At 67.4% G+C, this 18,450-nt stretch overlaps 2 protein-coding genes across 3 annotated transcripts; both read right to left on the bottom strand.

The window, feature by feature from the left end:
• Positions 1 to 120: 120 nt before the first annotated feature.
• On the bottom strand, positions 121 to 6,318 carry GRIN3B (glutamate ionotropic receptor NMDA type subunit 3B). Its single transcript, XM_074851487.1, has 10 exons — positions 5,863 to 6,318; positions 4,070 to 4,668; positions 2,610 to 3,660; positions 2,105 to 2,250; positions 1,795 to 1,910; positions 1,434 to 1,585; positions 1,191 to 1,355; positions 906 to 973; positions 487 to 783; positions 121 to 176 (listed from the first exon to the last, which is right to left on the bottom strand). Exons 1-10 carry the CDS (start codon positions 6,316 to 6,318, stop codon positions 152 to 154), a joined length of 3,075 nt encoding a protein of 1,024 aa, XP_074707588.1. The 3' UTR covers positions 121 to 151.
• A 2,343-nt stretch (positions 6,319 to 8,661) lies between these two features.
• WDR18 (WD repeat domain 18) lies at positions 8,662 to 18,195 on the bottom strand. 2 transcript variants are annotated; one of them, XM_074851618.1, is made up of 10 exons: positions 17,978 to 18,195; positions 16,668 to 16,778; positions 14,867 to 15,000; positions 14,172 to 14,313; positions 13,532 to 13,675; positions 13,278 to 13,342; positions 13,040 to 13,164; positions 9,715 to 9,881; positions 9,241 to 9,309; positions 8,662 to 8,984 (listed from the first exon to the last, which is right to left on the bottom strand). In XM_074851618.1, the coding sequence occupies exons 1-10, from the start codon at positions 18,185 to 18,187 to the stop codon at positions 8,853 to 8,855; spliced, it is 1,299 nt and encodes a 432-aa protein (XP_074707719.1). In that variant the 5' UTR covers positions 18,188 to 18,195; the 3' UTR covers positions 8,662 to 8,852. The 2 variants fall into 2 exon arrangements, with proteins under 2 accessions (XP_074707719.1, XP_074707720.1); XM_074851619.1 differs by lacking the exons at positions 8,662 to 8,984; positions 9,241 to 9,309; positions 9,715 to 9,881 and adding an exon at positions 10,850 to 12,752.
• Between the last annotated feature and the right edge of the window lie 255 nt (positions 18,196 to 18,450).

The raw sequence follows: 18,450 nt of genomic DNA on the forward strand, positions 1-18,450 counted from the left end.
GGCTGAGAACGGGCCGGGGCCGCCCCCCTCGCGCCGTCTGCCCGAGGAAGACTCCGTTGGTGGTTTGGGGGGGCTCTGGGATCAGCCCGGCTCTGCTGCCCGGGAGCTGCTTCGCCTGCCGGGAGTCTCGGCCTCCTCCTCCTCCTCCTCCTCAGGGCTGGGGGGGCGGCGTGTGCCTGCGGAGGAGGGAGGGGGAGGGTTGCCTTGGCCCCCAGCTCTGGAAGCGAAAGCGCAGACTTTATTTTTCCTCCATCAGCTTTATTTACACGGTTTAAAACCAGCGCTGCTGCCGGGGCCTCGCCCCCACCCGCTGCCTCCCCCGGAACCAACCCCCCTCCCCTAAGGCTGCACCTTGAGCCCCCGGTGCCAGGAGGAGGGTGGCGAGGAAGAGGGGGCAGCCCCAGGACACCCCCCGCCCCGTCCCGCCGCGGAGCAGCCCGACCCGGGGTGGTTTGGGGGTGAGCGCTGCCCCCCGCCCCGTGTCACCTCTCGTCCCGGGGCGCCGGCGGCGTCCGGCCACTCTTCGTGGTGCCCAGCGCGGCCACCAGCTCGCTCTTCCTCAGCAGGGCCAGGCGCAGCTGGTCCCGCATCTCCTGGATCTTCTCCTCCAGCTCCCGCAGCTCGCTCTCACCGGCCGCCCTGTCCGGGGGCCGCAGCGCCCGCCCGTTCCTGGGGGGCCCCGGGGACCCCTCGCCCTCGGGGGGGGCTTTGTCCAGCTGGAAGCGCACCCGGCGTGGCTCCTTCCGCAGGGCGCCCCAGGGCTGCCCCGCCCGGAGGTCGCAGCTTTTTGGGGAGGGGGAGAAGGGTTGAGCAGGGAGCTGGGAGGCCCCTCCATGCTCCCCCGGGATGGTGGGAAGGAGGAGGAGGAGGATGGGAGCAGGGCAGGAGCCCAGCCCTGGCCCTACCTCTGCTCCAAGCTCAGCCTCTGGCTTTTCTGCTCCTCCGTGCCCGTGTTCAGAGCCCGGTGGATTTTCTGCGGGGAACAAGGGAAGAGTGAGATGGGGGTGATGGTCCTGGGGTTATAGGGGGGGAGTGACAGTGCTGGGGTTAAGTGGGGGGGTGACAGGCCTGGGGTTAAGTGGGGGGTGATGGTGCAGGGCTGGGGGAGGGCAGCGGTTGTGTGAGGGAAGCGGGAGCAGGGGCATGGCGAGGGGGGGGTCACTCGGGCGCTGGGTGAGCCCCTTCCCCACCTGGCTCGTGTGCAGCCAGTAGTTGAATTTCTTCTTGCGCTTGATGCGGGGCAGGACGAGGCGGTAGAAGACGTGTTCGCCCAGCGAGGTGAGCAGGGAGCCGCTGAGCCCGATGCAGAGCAGCACGAAGAGCCCCGAGAAGTGGTAGATGCCCATCTGCAGGGTCTGTGGGGAGGGGGGCGGTGTTGGCTGGGCCGGGGGGGTGTCAGACCCCCCCTGAGCCCAGGGCCCGGCCGCCCGCACCTCCGTGACGGCGAAGACGCGCTTGCCGCAGGGCACCATCTTGTACCACTTGTCGTGCAGGAGGTCGATGAACCCGGCCGACTTGTAGCGGCTGATGAACTCGGAGATGTTGGAGGTCAGCGGCGAGTTCTGGGGGAGGCCGATGCCGTAGCCTGGCCCAGCGGGGGGGGTGGGGGGGAAAGAGCGGCAGCGCTGGGGCGAGGAGGGGGCGCAGAGCCCCCAGCACCCACCTTGGAGCAGGCACCCTCCTCCCCCCGCACAGCCCCAGCCCAGCCAGAGCACACGCGTGTGTACGCGCACACACACACACACAGACACACACGCAGCCCGCCCCCCCCACCCGCCGTGGCCCCCCCCAAACCTTCAATGGCGAAGGGTTTGCCCACGGTGAGCAGTTTGCAGTCGGAGTCGATGGAGACCTCGTAGTCCAGCAGCGACTTGTCCATGATGAAGGCGTTGAGCTTGGGGGGCTCTGTCCTGCACCAGCACAGGGGGACCCTCAGGGACGGGGCTGCCCCCCCCTTCCCTGGGGTCCCCCCAACCTGACACCCCTCCCTGGGGTTGTGGTGGGGGGAAACGTGTGTGTGTGCGGGGTGGGGGTGCCCAGGCTGCAGGGAAGGGGCAATGTCTGCCCTGGGAGGGGTAAAGGAAGGGACCCCCCCCCCCCTCACTTGAGCATGGTGACGCCGGCGGGGGTGGTGGGGACGTTGTAGCGCCGCATGTACTCGTGCATCTCGGGGAAGCTCTTCTGGATGTACTCCTCAGCGCTGCTCTCCCACACTGTGCCAAAGCGGAAGCCCTGCGAGGGGTGATGCAGCTGGAAGGAGGCACCAGAGCATCAGAACCCCCCGCCCAGGCAGGAACAGCCCCCGGCCCCCCCGGAACACGGCCCCAAGCCCTGAGCACGCACAGCCCTGGGTGGGGGGGGTGAGGGGGGGGTCTGGACAGCCCGGGCAGATGCAGCAGCTCTTGCAGGGTGTCTGGCAAAGAGCCACCCGCCAAGGGCAGCCTCAGCGTGACCCCAGCCCGCTTCTCCCCCACCCTGGGGCTGGGGACAGGATTAAACACCAGGGTGGGGGGTCACAAAGCTTCTGGGGGGGCTGGGAAGAGCCTCGGGAGGGGCTGCACTGCAGGAGCGGGACTGGGGAGACCCTCCACGCTCGGACACTCTCCTACCTTCGGGTCGTGGATGCCCGAGAGCTCCTCAAAGGTCTTGTCCCCCACCATGACGGCCGCGAGGTTGGCCGTGTAGCTGGAGAGCACCAGGAGGCAGAAGATGGCCCAGAGGTTCATGAGGAAGCGGCCAGTGCAGCACTTGGGCGTCTTGCTGGACACGGTGCGCCCAAAGAGGATGGCGTAGCAGAGGTTGAGGGCTGAGGAGTAGGAGAAGATCTTCATGCGGTTGCGGCCGTGGGGGGTCATGCCGTAGGGGCTCTTCCACTCGTACAGGGTGAGGAAGAGTGCCGTCATGTGCAGGGCCACGAAGACGCCCACCCACATGGTCCAGTGCAAAGGCCACATGAAGGCCCCGATGGGCGACGCCGTGTCCTTAGTCCTCACCAGGATGCCCAGGCTGGTGGAGAAGAAGGGGCTGGTGAAGTCGATGACTTTGCTACGTGCCGAGTTGATGCTGAAGGAGGTGACGGCCATGTGGGCCGTGCCGCTGAGCAAGTCCCCCACCAGCCCCGTCCAGCGCCCGTTCTTCCAGGCCCCGTATTTCCCATCGCCCACGATGTAGAGCTCGAAGTCAAAGGGCACGTCCTCGGCCAGCTTCTCCAGCAGGTCGATGCAGTACCCATAGCAGCACTTCTTGTACGCCCGCGGCACCGAGCCGTTGTCGGCGCCGAGCTCCTCAAAGAGGGCGTCCAGCACGGCCGAGTCATTGGTGCCAGGGTCCAGGCAGAGCTGCCCGGCTGGGCAGCTCCCGTCCTCATCCACCTCCCTGGTGAAGACGAAGGGGTGCTCCACCAGCGTCACCACCCGCAGCCTCGCACGGGCCCCCCCGGCCCCCTCACCGGGGCTCTTGCGCCGGCGGTGGCTCTGCCACGCTCCCTCCTCCAGCTCCAGCTTGCCGTGCCGCCAGGTCCCCACCGTCACCCAGGTGGGGTCCCCCCACGAGTCCCGCTGCAGGCTCCAGATGCGGTACCGCTGCTCCGGGCGCACCAGCGCCGCGTTCTCCACGCGCACTGGCCCTGTCCGTCCGTGGAAGGACGTGTTGGCCAGGAACCTGGCGGGAGGGGAAGGTGTCACAGCTCCGGTGTCACCAGGAGGAGCGAGGGGCCGAGGGACGGGGCTTGGGGCCGGGAGCAGGACGTGCCCGATGGGCACCGATGGGCAGGGAGGAGCAGCAGGATCCGGCCCCGCTGCCCTGCAGCTCGCTGTGCCGGCAGGGCCGAGTGTTATTAATATTTATAGAGCAACCGTGCTCGGGCAGCGTCAGGGAGATGTGAAGTGACACGTCACCCCCCGTGCAGGCGGCACAAATCGTGTCACAGGGAGCGGCAGCTGATCGCACCCTGCGCCCCGAGCCCCGGGTTCCCCCAGCTCTGCCCTCACCCCATCCCGGGGCTGGGGCACAGCCCCCCCATACGATGGAGCTGGGGTGGGGAAAGGGGCACCCACAGCACCTCCCTTACCGGGAGAGGAAGAGCCCCGAGGACTCGCCGCCCGCCCGGTGCCTGTCGTTGCAGTTCACCAGCGTCTGCAGCTGGGCCAGGTCGGGGCGCGCGCGGGCGGCGCTGGCGATGGCCCGGGACACCAACTCCACCGCGTCCTCGATGAAGAGCTCCAGCGGCGGCCGGTTGACCTCCCCGTAGGCCAACAGCCCCAGGGGCAGCCCCTCGGTCTGCAGCTCGCCGGCGCTGAGCGGGGAGCCCAGCATCCAGTGGAACTCCTGCGGCAGCAGACCCAGCTCCTCGGCCGCCCCGAAGACGAGGCGAGCGCGCCGCAGGTCGCAGCCGAGCACCAGCACGGGGCTGGAGAGGGCCCTGAAGCGCTCCCTGTGCTGCCGGAGGGAGCGGGTGGCCCTGGGTTCGTCCAAGTAGCCGAGGTCCAGGACGGCGCGGAGGAAGAGCTGGGAGCGGCGGGCCCAGAGGCCGAGGAAGCCGGAGACGTCCCAGGGACGGCAGAGCACCAGGCTGGTCTCCTGCCAGTCGTTGGCTCGCAGGACGCTCACCAGCACATCCACCAGCGTCTCCAGCGAGCTCTGTCGGTCCATGTGGAAGTGGAAAGGGCTCTGCCGACACAGAGGGGTTGTGGCTGTGCCCCTGCCCCGCTCCTGCCCGTGGGACCAGCCCAGAGGCAGCACCAGACGTGGTCCCTCCCACCCTGGAGCCACCCCGCGCTCCCTGCCCGGTCCCTGCCCTGTTCCAGCCTGGGTAGATGGTTCCTCCTGCCCGGTGCTGGCCCTGCACCCACCCATGAGCCAGAGGGTCGCCCAGGGGCCAGAGGAAGAGCCCAGGGAGGAGACCCCCCCGTGGGACCCCCGGCTGGGCGGGCACGAGGGTTCATCAGCACCGGGCAGCGGTTGGGCACCCCCTGCCCTCACGCACGGGGGGAAGGCGCACACACGGAGGGGCCCAAATGCGACCGAGGGAAGGGACAAATTCAGCCCCAGGGACACAGGGCTGGGACAGGTCTCGGCTTGGCAGGGTTTAGGCTGTGAAACCTGGCACCGGTGCGTACAGACGCCGCTCCCGGGGCAGCGGGGCTGAACCAGGCGGCACAGGGGACCGCGGGGATCCAGCGCCAGGGAACGTCCCCGGAGCCCTTCCCGGGCCAGATCGGGGTCGGGACTAGGGCTGGGGGGGCGCGGGGCTGCCGGAGGAGCCAGGGAAGTTGCCTTGGAGTGGGAGCTGGGATGGGGCTGGGATAGAGCTGGGCAGGGGCCAGGAGAGAGATGAGATGGGGCTGGGATGGAGCCAGGATAGAGCTGGGATGGAGGTTGGGATAGAGCCAGGATGGGGCTGGAATAGGGGCCAGGAGGGGGCTGGGATGGAGCTGCGATGGGGCCGGGATAGAGCCAGGATGAGGCCAGGATGGTGCCCGGGACGAGGCTGGGATAGACCCAGGATGCGGGTCAGGACAGAGCCGGGATGGAGGTGGGAATGGGGTGGGATGGAGCCGGGATGCAGCAAGGATGAGGGGCTGGGATAGAGCCGGGATTGGAGCCGGAGTCGGGATCGGGATAGGAGCCAGGACTGAGCTGGGAGCGGGACCCGCGGGATAGAGCCGCGATGAGGCTCGGGACAGGAGTCGGGATGGAGCCGGGAGGGGAAGCGGGAGGGGGGACCCGCGGGAGAGGAGCCGGGATGGAGCCGGGATGCAGCAAGGATGAGGCGCTGGGATAGAGCCGGGATTAGAGCCGGGGTGGGGGGCGGGATGGAGCCGGGGCCCGAGCGGGAGCGGGTCCCCCCGGTGCGGGTCCTACCTGCGCTCGGAAGGGCAGCGGCCCGCGGCCGTCGAGGAGGCTGACGACGGGGATCTGGAGGGCGGCGGCGAGGAAATCGAGCTGGAGCAGCTCCCGGCGGGAGCGGGGCAGCGCCAGGACGGCGGCCGCGCCGCGCCCCCCCAGCGCCCCGCAGAGCCACCGCGCCAGCGAGCGGGGGTCCCGCACCGCCGGGGCGCCCGCCACCACCTCCAGGCTGAGGTTGTGGGGCAGCGCCGCCCCCCCGGGCCCCCCCCCGGGGCTCCCCCCGGTGCCGGTGCCGGTGCCGGTGCCCGCGGCTCTCAGCAGCGCGGCGCGGAGCCGGGCGCGGCCGGGCGGCAGCAGCGCTCCGAGGCGCACGGCGGGGCCGGGGCGGGCCGGGACGCGGCAGGGCTGCGGGTGCCCCCCCGCCGCCCCCAGCGCCGCCGCCAGCAGCCAGAGCGCCCGCAGCCCCGCCATGGGCCCCGCCGCCGGCCCCGCCACCGGCCCCGCCGCTCTGCGCCCCGCCGGGGCGGGCCGGGGGCGGGGGCGGCTCCGGGCGGGCGGGGCGGCAGCGCCCACCGGGACCGGCCCCCGCCCGGCTCCGCAGCCCGCGTGTGCGGGCAGGGACGGGCAGGGACCCGCCTCGCTCCCCGCGGGCAGCGCCCGCCCCGTCCCCGAGCCGAGCGGGAGGGTCCGGGGCGGCCCCCGCACCCCCGGCCCCGGTGGGTCGCGGCGGACACGGGCCAGCGCCGCGCCGGGCACGCCCGCAGCACCCCCCTCCCTCCCCGCATCCCCCCCAGCTGCGGGAGGGCTGCGACCGTGGGGTCCCCCGGGAGGGAACACGAGGGGCCCCGGCACAGGAACTCCCGCGGTTCCCGGGGGGGCCCGGCTGCCTTTAGACCACCGGGACCTCCCTCCTCCTCCTCTTCCTCCTCCGGCCGGGTCCTGCCACCCCCCGGGCTGGGAAAAGGCTCCCGGGGTGGTCGCTGAGTCGGACTCGGCGCTGTAAATTTCCGCCCCCCCCCCCCCCCCCCCCCCCCGGTAAAGGCCACGACCGGATCCCCCCATCCCTCCGCAGAGACGCGGCCTCAAAATGAGGGTCCCGGGGCCGCGGGGCCCGTCCCGCTGCGTGGGGAGGGGGCAAAGGCCTCGCGCTGCTGCCGCTGGAGGGGGGGGGGGGGGGGGTACCCTCCTCATCTGCACCAGGGAGCCGAGGCCCAGCCCGGCCCGGGGGCTCCTCACTCCCCTCCCGGGAGCGCAAACAGCGGCTGCCAGGGAGGCGAAGAGCCTCTGCTAAATTAATAAGAAAAATAAAGCGAGTAATGGAGCCAAATACCAGCTGGCAAAAAGTATCGATCACCAGAGAAATGTAATGAGTCAGAGCTAATGAATTCCCCCTGCGGAGAAGGGCCCGGAGGGGGGAGGCCGTCAGAGCAAACCCTGCCAGGCCGCGGGTCGGGGGGTGCTGGTCCCCTCCCCGGCGCAGGATCCTGAGCGCAGGGCCCCGGGCAGCCCCTTCCCCTGGGCACAAACGCGGAGCAGCACCCACGGCCCCACGCAGGAGCTGGGAGGGGGGACAACAGGCTCTTGGGATGAAATAGCCCCCCCAAAACTCGGGGTGCTCCCTCTGGGTCTGCCCAAGGACAGCGCCCTGACACGAACCCCGCTGGGGGAACTGGGACAGGGCATGGGACAACTGGGAGGGCAGGCTCGGGGCTGGGCCCTGGCGGGGGGCCCTCGGGGCTCTCCCTGGGGTGGGACACGCTCCCGGCGCAGCCCCCGGCTCGGGCCGCCGCTCCCCGTGTCCCTGCGGAGCGGCAGCGTCAGGAGCAGCCGCTCATTAAGCTAAAAGCTTTCTCTGGGGCGCTGGCAGGAGCGGGGGCTGCGCCGCGCTGGCGTTACTGAAGGGCACTTCACAGCAACTGCGCTCGCTGCGGGGGGTGGGGGTGCAGGGGGGCGCAGGGGACCCCCTCCAGCGCCAGGGGGACCCGCGGGGAATCGCCGTCCTGCGCCCGGCAGCGCTGGGGGGACGCGGTGGTGGGTTACCGAGGTCTGGGGGTACCGGCGGGGAGGTAAGGAAAACCCTCAGGCATCTTTCACTATAAAAAACAAATCTTTTATGTAAAAAATAAACCTAAACAAAACCCACAACCCCCGCTGCCATGCTTGTGACAATACAAAAGGCCGATTCCCCAGAACACCATGAAAACTAAGTAGCTGGATCCAAATATATATAAATTGTCAACTTACGAGACTGGAAATAGCACCTTGCTGGCCCCCCCACCCCTCCCTGAAGGAGTCAGCCCTGCACCCCAAAACCACCACCTGCCCTCTGAGCCCAGGGACACCCCCACACCCCCCCAGCCCCCTGCCCACCAGACCAGGAGGATGGATGGGGCAGGGCAGGACTCCCCCCCAGGCCTGGTACCCCAGCACCCCCCCGGCCTGTCCCCAGGGAGCACCCCAGGGGCCCCCGGGCACCCCCAGGAGCTGCTCAGCCCCCGCTGTCACCCCGCAGCGGGATCCCGGCCGTGAGGGGTCCGGCAGCATGGAGCAGCGTTTCCCAGGGCAGGGTGGGCGGGAGGGGTCTCCAAAATCCAATCTCAAACCGGTATTAAGAGAAAAACCACTTCTCTGTCTGCACTGCAGGGTCAAGTAACGAAAAGAAACAAAAGAAGGGCCAGGGGAGGAGACGGGGAAAGAGCAGGAGCTGCGTCCTGAACCCCTCCCTGGGAGCCGGCGCCGCTCCCCCCGCAGCCGGTTGCTCCGCGTCCGCCCCCGCCGGCGCCGAATCGGGGTGAAAACGGTCCCTGTGTTGTCCCGCAGGCAGCAGCCCCGCGGCCCCGCGCGGCTCAGTCCCACGGCAGCAGGCGGATGCTCCGGCGCGTGCCGGGGGCTGGCGAGGCCGCGAGCCGGGCGCTGGCGCCCGCGTGTGCCCGAGGACGGGCTGGGTCTTCCCCAGGAGCTGGGCAGGGAGAGGCAGAGGGGCGGGAGGGCAGGGGGGCGCCTCTTCATTTGGCTGGTTTGGTGATGATGCGAGCGGAGAAGTCGAAGAGGTTCTTGTTGATTTTCCGGAGGGTGCTCACCTCCTCCTCCAGCTCGCTCACCTGGATCGTCAGATGCTCCTGGTCCCCCACCAGGTTCTGCGACAGAAAAAACACACAGAAAAGTGTCAGGCACCCGGGTCTCGGCGCTGGCTCCCCCCAACAGCAGCAAATCCCAAACCCTTTCATCCTCTCCCTCCTCCACCTCGCACACAGACCGCGGTCCCTCCTGCCGACACCAGCAGCAAATTCCAGGGCTGGTTCCTCCGTCCCCAGCTCGCGCAGGGCCCTCCGAGAACCCCCCAGGGGGCCGCACCAGAAGGACGCGATGGCCCCGTCTCGGAGCAGCTCTCACCTTTTCCCGCGTCGAGTACATCTGCGCGTACATCTTCTCGGCCTTCTCCAGGTAGCTCTCCCCAGAGTCCTGCGGGACCGGACACGAGGGGTGGGTACGGGAGACGCGGGCCCCTGGAAACCCCCCAGCCCCGCGGGACAAAGCGGAACCCGAGGGGACTCCAGCGGGGCAGGGCTGAGCCTGTGGCACCAGCAGAGCCTGGTTGGAGCTGCTGAGAGCAGGGGAAGAGCCTGTCTGCTCCCTGCCTGCTCCCCTGCCTGCTCCCCCCACCATCAGTTAACTGGGCAATTCCACCGCTTTAAAAAACGGCGCTGGGGGAAGTTCAGCAGCGCGGGGGAAGATCAGAGCAGCAGTGGAGCAGCACAACCAATCGCTGCTGCTGCTCTGGCTGGAGGAGAAATTTTGCCCCCCTGTGGCCCAGAACCCCCCTCAGCCCTCTGTCCCCCCTCCCCAGCAATCCCCTCGCCCCGGTACCTGCTGGTGGAGCCCGAGGCGCAGCGTCACTCCCTCGCTGCCCTGCTCGTCGTTGCTCTCGGTGCCGTGGAGGTGTTTGCTGAATTTGGGGAGAGGCACGCTGGGCTTCCCGTCCGGGTTGAACATGTTGGCCGGGGCCAGCACGATGAAGGCGTTTGTAACCGGACCTGGGACGGGACCAGAGGAGGGGACGGGTCGGACTTGCCCCCACCGCGGGTTTGCCTCTCGCCTGGCCGCTCGGGCAGCCCCGGAACAGAGCGTTCGACCCGCGGCGCAGGCAGCTGCCAGGCTCTTGCCTTCCTGCCCAGCACCGGGGAGGGGGCAGAGCCCCTCTCCCCGTCCTTGGCAGCGGGGCCGCGGCTCCGCAGCCCGGGCAGAACCAGCCACCCCTCAGTGGAACCATCCATCACCCACTCCTGCTTGGCAGAGCTAACGAGCGCTTTAATTACTGCATTTACCCACACAGGCTGCTGCTTTCTGTCAGCAGCCCCCTCCGCCCCCCCCCTTCTGAACTCGTGCTCACTGGCAAACTCCCACCGCTGTCCCCCACACCCCAAACCTCTCCCCGTCAGACACAGCGACCCCCCAGCCCCCCGAAGCCCCCCACCCTGCCTGCAGCCCACCCCCGGCAGCCAGCGGGCTCGTGCGGGAGCAGCGCGGCTCGGTCGCCGCTAATAAATCCCCGACCATCCATCTTCCCCCATCCGAACTCGACAGCGCGAAGGGAAAGGTTAAAAGGATCCAGATGCACCTGAGCAGAGGCAGCGCCCGCCCAGCGCCCCGCCAAGGGCGCAGGGAAAGGTGCAGGATGAGGGAGGGAGCCCGGGGGGGCCCGGAGCTGCCTGGAGCTTTCATCTCTGCAGAGAGGCCGGACAAACGCAGCTCCGACGCCGAGGGCTCCCTCGCCATCATCCCCCCTCCAGCCAGAGCAGAGCCTGCTCAGAGCCCGACCCTGGCGGGGTCTGTGGCTGGATCCCACCAGCAAACCGAAGGCTCTACCGAACGCTCGGCCCAGACGCTGCTCTGCCGCCAGCCCCAGCCCGGCCCCGAAGCTGCTCTCACCAAGCCTTTGCTTTACTCTTGCTCCCTCCCTAAAGACAAGACGTTTGCTGCTTCCAAAAGTATCCATTAGCGAGATTACTGCCGCCGGTTCACTGGGAATTCGAGGACAATTTGAAAGGGAGGGACAAGAGAGGCCAAGAGGAGGAAATCTCAGGAACGAGCCCACAGATCCCCAGACCTGGTCACATCCAGGCGCAGGCCCCCGGCCGCTCGCGGGCCCCGGCGCAGATGCACGTCCCGTCCAAGCCCATCTTGTCACGATGGCTCAGGGGTGACACCCTGCCAGTGTGGGCAGAGGGACTGGACTCAACTGGGGGAGAATCAACAATCCGGGTTCCAGCACTGGCCATGGCCGGCAGGATGGACGGGCTGGAGCGTCCCCGGGGTGGCCTCGACCGAACGAGCCCTCGGGGATGGTCTGTGCCACACGGCGTAGGGACAGAGTTCACGTGACAGGAGGGAACCGGGGCCTCGAGGGGTTTTGGGGCAGCACCAGCAAGGGAACGGGGGGGGGGGCGTTGGCTCACAGCCTCATCCCGGAGGTCTCCCGCTTCCCCTCGGAGCGGTGCCGCCACGCTGGGTGACCGGGAGCAGCCCTGCCTTGCCCAGACGGTCCCAGCTCACTATCTGGGAGCAGCAGCCCAATTTCTCTGCCCCGCCTCATTGAAGATGAGCAAACCTTGCTGGAGAAGCCCCCTGCAGCTCTCCTGCCGGCACAGCCACGCTCCTCTCGAGCCCCGAGCCCCGCTCCAACCCCTCCGATCTATTTGCAGCACCATCATGGGGGGAGGGCAGCGGTTTCTGCCCGGCCGCCAGCGAGCAGAAGGGCCTCGCTCTCCCGAGAGCACCAGGCCAGAGGTTGGTGTCACCTCTGCCTCGGGAGGGGAAAGGCTCAGGGGACGCGCCGGAGGGGTGAGCGGGGTGGCCGCGGGGACTGACCTTGCTGGGAGGCGCATGGCACGGCTCGGAGAGGCCAAGGGGAGATGGGGACCCGCTGGAAACCGGCACTGCCGGGAAATCGCTGCCCCGCTAAGACGGGGCGGCAGATGCTGCCCCAGAGAGGGGACACGGGGACAGGGGACGCAGGGAGGCTGCGGGAGCCCGCGCTCTCTGCAGGGACCCCCCACCTACCGCGGCGGGTGGGCTCCCCTGCATGGCAGCTCCCTCCCCACTGCCGTGCTGGGATGAAGCACCGGGCAGCAGCGGGATGTCGGGGAAGCCAAATCCCAGCCCGCAGGAAGCAGCGAGCCAGCGGAGGCTGCAGAGAGCACCCACAGCTCACGGCCCTGGCACCCAGCGGCACCGGCAGCCTGGTCCTGCGCCCCAGGGGGAGAACTTGCACCCACCCGGGCCCCCCTGCAGCCTCGAGGAAGGTTTTGGTGCCGGCTCGCAGTGAAAGCTCAGCCCCCCCCTTCTCTGCTGACTCACACAGCTCAGGTTTTGTCTGCTCTCACCCTTCTAATGCTGGCGGAGCAAGGCCAGGCGGGTGCTGCAGTAGGTCCCCTTGGCAGCACAAGGGAAGGAGGAAAGGGTCCGCAGGCAGCCGCTCCCGAGGAGCCGCTCACCCACCTCTGTCCAGGAGCAGCTTCACAGAGGAACAGGGTCTGACTTCCCCCACCATCACCTCCGGGGAGGGTTTAGGCAGCGCCCAGGGAGCGACGCTGCCAGCGAGAGCAGTGCGAGATGGGAGACCACCACAGTCAGGGCAGAAATCTGCTCCAGCAACAGCTCAAATGCAACAGGAGGGTTAAACCGTCCACTCTGAGGCACCTACTGCTGGGCTGAGCCCGCAGAGGTTTGTGTGGTTCGCGGGAGCTGCCAGGCTGAAACCCCGGACGACTGCTGATACGGGATTCACCTCAGGCCCAGTGAGCTCACGGGCGCCCGGCGCTGGGTCACAGTCAGTCTCCTCTCCAGACACATCCTCCCTCCCACGGCCTCCCCGGGCACTGGGGTGCGTGTGGGGCAACCGCTGCCTTTGGAAAACAAGGAGGAAGATCCTGGATGTCCTCAGCAACAGGGTGAGATCTATGACTCACTCCCTGACAGCGCACAGGGCGGTTGTTAACAGACACGGGCAAGGTCAGAACATTTCTCCAGACAGCTGCGGCAGCCCTCGAAGGCCTCTGCCCCTCCTGGGGGCGTGAAGCAGCAGCAGAGAAATGCCTGAAGTGCCCAGGGCAGCGTCAGAGCAGCAAAAGGGAGACAGCAGCGGCGCTGGCAGCGGAGGAGGAAAGGATCCCCGAGATAAGGACGTGTCTACCTTTGTGATTCATCGTCTTCAGGCACTGCTTGCTCTGGATGTCCCACAGCCGGACGGTTTCGTCGTGCGAGCCGGAGAGCAGCAGGCTGCCGTCTGTGGAGACCGACAGACACGTCACCTGGTTCCTGGAACGAGGAAGAGGAGGTTTAAACCCAGGATGACCCCAGGAGTGCCCGAAACCGGTGTGGGGGGCAGACAGGGGCAACGAAGCGTTCGGCAGGTGTGTCTGGTCCCTCACCTGTGCCCTTTGAAGACCTTCCCGTTCTCCCGCTCTGTCTGGAAGGTCCGGTCTCTCTGCACTGGCTGCGGAAATAAGGAAAGAAGGGGGAGAGCGGTTTAAACTCAGGAAGACTGAAGCCAGCGGGTTCATCGCTGTGTCTGGAGGGCGCAGAGGAGATGCAGGGGACCCCAGACCCCCCACGCCCCGGCAGGCAGGGAGGTGACGGGGCTCAGGGCGCAGCAGGGAGCGGGTCTGCGGCCCCATGCGCTCACCCAGGCACAGAGGTCGACCTGGAAGATGGAGCCGTCCATCCCGCCGCAGAACATGTGATACTCGGAGAGGTCGAGCGTCACAGCCATGATCCCCACGTCGAAGAGGACGGAAAGCAGGAGCTCCCCAGAGGAGACTTCCCAAAGCTGGAGGGAGAGGGTACAGGAGAATTGGGGGCTTAAATGTTAATGGCAGAACCCAGGATCAGCCTCTCTGTGACCATGAGACAACAAGTTTCCCAGGCAGCTCCAGAAGGGCCCGTAACCCCCTGTGGTGCCTGTCCTGACCCCCCCTCCGGGACAGACCCTTCCCTGCAGGGCAGGAACAGGCCGCAGGCTCCAAAAGAAAAGGACGTCAGCGAGGGGGATGAGAGGAGCCGACCCCAACATTCCCCGGGAGAGGAGGGACTGCAAAGCACGCAGAGGCCCAGCCCGAGGGCAGGTGCTGAGAAACTGCTGGTGTTTGGAGAGGCAAAGCCCATTAGGTCTGGCAGCTCTGAGTCATCACAGAGACAGCCAAGAAATTCAGCTACTGCAACCCTCACCCCGGCTTTGCTGCGGCTCAGCAGAAACTCTGCTTTAACCCTGCAGGGCCCACGCACCTCGGATTCCTGCTCGGAGGGAGGGAGGGAGGGAGCCTTACCTTGGCTGTCTGGTCAAGGGAGGCAGTGGCAGCTCGTGCCAAGGGCCCCCCAAAGCCACAGCACAAGTCCGTGATGGGGAGGCTGTGTCGGGACCACACGTGCCGAGGGTCGGGGATCTGGGAGGGCTCTGCCTGCAGCACGCTGGAGGGGAGAGCAGAGACACGGGTTGGCACGGCAGGTCGGCAAGAGCAACGCTGGGGATGCCGGAGCGAGGCGGCTGTGAGGAGAGCTGGCCCAGGCTCTGCTTTCCCCGGCACAGCTCTGCTGGCCGAGAGCCCCGGGTGGGACACAGCGGCCACCAGTGGCCCCAGCACACGCGATACCGGGGCCGAGGGTCTCTCCTGAGCTCCCCCCGCAGAGGGGACAGAGACCTCAGCTGCCCTTAGCAGGGAACAGACAGAATCCGCTCCATGTCAAGAGGGGAAAAGAAGTCGGAGCCCTGTGCCACAGCTTAGGAAAGGCCGGTGAGACACCGGGAAAACCCCCCCGGCAGGGAGGACGGGAGCAGCCGAGCAGCCGCCCGAGGAGGACACGGGCTGTCACCAGCAGCTTCGCGAACGGCTCAGACACGCGGGCTTAGCTAGAGCTGGTTCTGCCGGGAAGCGGTGGCTGATCTCTCGTCCGAATCTTCCTTGCCCAGACGCTCCCCATCCCCCGTATGAATGGGTTGAGGCCTCCCCGTGGGCAGCGTTACCTGTAAAGGTTCCACACCAGGGCCAGGCAGTCCTTCGCCCCCGACAGAAAGTGGCTGCTGTCATCGGTAAAGCAGAGGCACGTGAGGTCCTGGTAGTGTCGGTTCAGGATGGCCAGGAGGTTCCCGTTGGAGACCTGCGGCGAGGGGAGGGGTGGCAGAACGTTAAGGAAGGAGCACTGAGGTACCCCGGAACACCACAGCATCCTGCCCTCAACGGCGGTGGGTGCAGCAGCACCGGCAGCTCCAGCCCCAGCCGGGCTGTGCCAGGCGCGAGCGGAGCCGCGGAGCGAAGAGGGAGGGTTGTGTCGACCAGGCGAGCACGTCTGCACCTCCCTGATGGCAACGGGCACCATCAGGGTGCACCTGGTATCACCACATACGCTTAGGACCAAAGATAAATACAGCAGAAGAGAGTTTAAAGAGGTCCTGCTCACGTTAACTCTGGAACCTAGCGATGCCAGTGAGGTTTCTCTAGTCAAGACACAAGCGTGCAGTAAAGATTTCCTGTTTACTGTTGATGTCACTTTGACGGCTTCTTCCAACCTCCCATATCTGATGAGATGGCCGCGGGGGTTACGAAAGCTGCAGGAGGCTGCGTGGCACCCCAGGGGTTGCTGCACTTCAGCACGGCTGCGTGATCTTGGGCAACGGAGGCTTTAGGGTGGACAAGGGGTTCCCCAAACCTGGAGCTTTTCTCATTAAAAGGCAACAGTGCAGATGGGGAGGAACCGAGGAGGCAGCGAGGGAGCCCCGTATAAAAGAGCGGAACCAACTCCCTCTCATCGTCCAAATTACACCCAAAACCAAACTGCAGTTCGACAGGGAACCGGCGGTTCAGAGAAGGCACAAAACTGGGGCTCTGGGGCCCCCCTCCAGCTCTCGGACGGTTCCCAGGATGTTCCCTCGGCCAGGACGGGGCCGGCACCCGCTGCAGGCGGAGGCGCGGAAGCGTTGGCGAGGCGAGGGGGGCGGGGGGCAGCAGGAGGGGGCACCCGCTGCGGGAGAGGCAGAGCAGGGCCCAGTTCAGAGCACCCGGGCGAGGAACTCCCGCTCCCCGCAGCCGCAGCCCAGCATTCCTTCCGAGGGCTTTTTTTCCCCCAACGCTGCCACAAGCGCATTTTTAAAAGAAAAATCTGATGAATTAAGATAGAGCCGCCCACGTAACAATGCTCCGAAACCTCCCCCGGGCCAGAGAGCTCTCCGGGTTAGACGTCTTGGTGTTTAATCCTGGGGCCCGGAACCAGCGTGTTCTTTTATTTGCTTGGTGAAGTGCTTTGAATGCAGCGTAATCCCCATGTAAATACGCCGCTAATTAAGAACAGGCAGATGAGCAGAGCGCAGCAGCCCCTGCAGATCCCAGCTCACAAGTCACACACAAACCTCAGGCTCAAACATGGGGGAAGCGCTAAAGGAAAACTAGATCCTGTGTTTCTGCTCCGAGGGAGCAACACCTGACCCGAGGCACCTGTAGCAGCTTGGAAAGAGAAGGAAAGAACAGGCCTAAGCCTCACCCAGCACCTCCCACCGCCACTTCTCCCCCGCTGCACTTTGGCGAGCTGCCCCTCGCTCTGCACCCCCACGGAGGCCCCCCAGGACCCACGGCAGCCCCCGAGCAGCCAGCCCCAGCCCCTCGGGGCAACGTGGAGCCCAGACGGCTGTAACGTACGTGGCCCAGCAACGCTTTTGCCCCGCTGTGGAGCCCAGATAATGCAGATTTACTGACTCCGGACGGGACAGGGGCACTCGCTAACGCTCCAGGAATCTCTGCACCCCCTCCCCGTGCCAGCCGGCAGCCCCTCACCTCCCACAGGTAGATGCTCTCAGCAACCCCCGCCAGGATGTAGAGCCCGTTGGGAGAAGCTGTCAGGCAGGTCACCGGCCCAGGGCATATGATCTTCTGCTGGAGCTGGTCCTGGGGGCAGAAAGAACAGAGAGGCCGTTCAGTCCAGGCTGGAGTACGGGAGGGAGAGAGAAACACGACCCTGGTTCAGCTGAGACCCAGCGACACGCTGCAGGAGGGCACCGAGAGGCACGGGATCGGGACGCAGTTATGCTCCACAACTGGGGAACCCCAGAGATTCATCACAAAACAGGCTCAGAAGATTTCAGCAAAATAACATCGATAAAAAAATTGAAAAAAAAAAAGATGATGCGAGCTCACAGCCTGGGAGAACAAGCAGGAGGTCCGAGAGCAGCTCCTCGCACCTTGGGGGAACTGGAAAAAACAGACCCCGAGCCGTGGCCCTGAAACCCAAAGGCAGCTGCTGCTGCTCCCTGCAGCCTCGCGGAGGGGGACAGCGGGGAACGGAGAGACGAGGGCTCTTTGCTGCTGTCCCACCGTTTAAGCACACGCGGCTGCAGGCAGCAGGAGGAGGACGGGGTACGGCTGTGCAGGGACGGGGGAGGTTTGCCCGGCTGCGGTTTGGTTTCCTTTTTGGCTGGAGCAGGTCGAGGCAAGGGGAGGCTTCAGGCGAGGCGGGCCCAGGCGCAGGGTGCCCACATCCCCCCGGGGTCTCCCTCGACGGGGACGGTCGCATTACTGGGCAGCCCTGGGAGCTGTGATGCTCCTTCCCAGCCTCGGGAAGGGGAGCAGTGGGGGGAGCACGGCCCGGAGAGGAGCCGGACAGGCGATCCCTCCTGCAGAAAACACCTCTCCTGGCGATTCCTGTGCGATTGGCCGGGACCCCGGGGAGGCAGCCGGGCTTTACGGGATCCATGACCCGGTAGGGGAGGGGGGCAAGGCGGGGAGGGGGCTGCAGGCAGGTCCCCCCAGAGATGGGGGGGCTCAGGGGCATCATTGGTGGGGGGGTCACTGTGGAGAGAGAGATGTCGGGCATCTGCCCGTGGTGAGGAGGGTCGTTATGGAGGAAGGGGGGGCCTGGGGGTCTGACCATGGAGATGGGGGGGTCTCTGCGGAGAGAGGGGCCGTGGTGGGGTCTGGCCATAGGGGCGGGGGGGTCTCTATGGAGAGAGGGGCCCTCACCACAGAGACGGGGGGTCTCCAGGGACGGGGCGCCCCGGCGCATCCCCACAGGGTCGGGGGGTCCCTCCGCGGGGCCCGGGGGTGCTCCCCGAGCCGAGGCCTCCCGGGCCCGCCCGCCGCGCCGGTACCTTCCTCTGGAGCTCCCAGACGTTGATGTAGCTCTTGCCGAGCTGAGCCCCCAGCAGGTGCTCGCCGCCCAGCAGCGCCAGCCCCCGCGGCCCGCTGTTGCCGCCGCGGTAGCCGGGCAGGGCGGAGCCGGAGTGCAGCTCCCAGACGGAGCAGTTGCAGAGCGGCCCGGCGGCGTCCGACACCAGCGCCACCTCCATGGGCGCCGCCATCTTCGCGGTCCGCCAGGGCCAGAGAGAGCGCGGCGGCCGCCTAGAGCGCCGCCCTCCCCCCGCCCGGCGCTGGCCAATCAGGAGCGGCGCCGCGCGCCTGCGCGGGGCGGGGCTGCGCACGCGACAGGAAGCGCAGCAGGGCCCGGGCGGGGCAGGGGGGCCTCGGGGCTGCCTGAGAGCGTCGCACAGGCGGCGCCTGGACAGCCCGGGGACACCCCGCGGGGACCCCACAGGGACCCCACGGCCCTACGGACACCGATAGG

The sequence above is a fragment of the Strix uralensis genome, chromosome 27 (genome assembly GCF_047716275.1).
Source record: "Strix uralensis isolate ZFMK-TIS-50842 chromosome 27, bStrUra1, whole genome shotgun sequence".
NCBI classification, from domain to species: domain Eukaryota; kingdom Metazoa; phylum Chordata; class Aves; order Strigiformes; family Strigidae; genus Strix; species Strix uralensis.

Excerpts from the sequence above, each read along its gene's own strand:
- GRIN3B (XM_074851487.1), bottom strand. The coding sequence starts at position 6,318 with ATGGCGGGGCTGCGGGCGCTCTGGCTGCTGGCGGCGGCGCTGGGGGCG. Across the intron at positions 4,669-5,862 it reads CGCTGCCCTTCCGAGCGCAG|AGCCCTTTCCACTTCCACAT; the intron begins GTAGGACCCGCA and ends CTGTGTCGGCAG. Across the intron at positions 1,911-2,104 it reads GCCGGCGTCACCATGCTCAA|GACAGAGCCCCCCAAGCTCA; the intron begins GTGAGGGGGGGG and ends GTGCTGGTGCAG.
- WDR18 (XM_074851618.1), bottom strand. The coding sequence starts at position 18,187 with ATGGCGGCGCCCATGGAGGTGGCGCTGGTGTCGGACGCCGCCGGGCCG. Across the intron at positions 15,001-16,667 it reads AGAGCATCTACCTGTGGGAG|GTCTCCAACGGGAACCTCCT; the intron begins GTGAGGGGCTGC and ends CCCTCGCCGCAG. Across the intron at positions 9,882-13,039 it reads GAAGACGATGAATCACAAAG|GTCCGGTTACAAACGCCTTC; the intron begins GTAGACACGTCC and ends GTCCCGTCCCAG.